At 35.7% G+C, this 683-nt stretch overlaps 1 protein-coding gene across 1 annotated transcript in view; it reads left to right on the top strand.

The window, feature by feature from the left end:
* The window catches only part of LOC106872702 (homeodomain-interacting protein kinase 2), an 82,392-nt gene that overhangs the window by 9,150 nt on the left and 72,559 nt on the right, over nt 1-683 (top strand). The window contains exon 3 of the mRNA XM_014919778.2: nt 256-384. Within this exon, the coding sequence (XP_014775264.2) occupies nt 256-384 (129 nt within the window). The remainder of the gene's footprint in view (nt 1-255; nt 385-683) is intronic.

Below are 683 nucleotides of genomic sequence, written 5' to 3'. Positions count from 1 at the left end.
AATTAAGTACCAGTTACTCACTGGGGTTGATGTAATCGACTTAATCCCTTGTTTGTCCCCTCTATGTTAAGCCCCTTGTGGGCAATAAAAAAAAAAAAAGATAACAGTGTGACTGAATTGGAAACCTTGTGGTTGGGAAGCAAACTGCTTAACCCCACAAACCTTTATAGTATATTACTAATATTACACTTTTATAGTATATTACTAATGCTGTTGTTATAATAATTTCTAATGTTTTTGTTGTTCTTGTTTCAGACGCCAGAAGAGCATGAAGCAGAAACTAAAATCAAATCAAAGGAAGCTAGAAAATATATCTTCAACTGCTTGGACGATATGGCGCAGGTGAGAATGCCCCGGAACTTCACTCAAGACAAAGCGTTTGCTGTAAGCTGTATTAGTATAGTGTTGTTTAGTTCAGCTGTGGCCATTTTATCTACTTGTTGCTACCAACTAGTTTGGATTTTGTTTTGTTTTTCTCATTTGGTTTTATCTCATCAACCATTAATTACCTTTCCTTATCCCTCTCTCTTAATTAAACCTTTGAGTTCTTTGACTTCAAAAAACACAAAGAAAATTTTTCACTGCACAGAATTGGTATTCACCAACCAATTGACTTTACGTTTTTTTCCCCTTTCATCAACCTGGTGGCTATCCATAACCCCCTTTTCCCCATCGATGAATAT

The sequence above is a fragment of the Octopus bimaculoides genome, chromosome 25 (genome assembly GCF_001194135.2).
Source record: "Octopus bimaculoides isolate UCB-OBI-ISO-001 chromosome 25, ASM119413v2, whole genome shotgun sequence".
Classification (NCBI taxonomy): Eukaryota; Metazoa; Mollusca; class Cephalopoda; order Octopoda; family Octopodidae; genus Octopus; species Octopus bimaculoides.
Note: the sequence above shows the minus strand (reverse complement) of the source record. Positions and strands in the feature narration are given on the sequence as shown.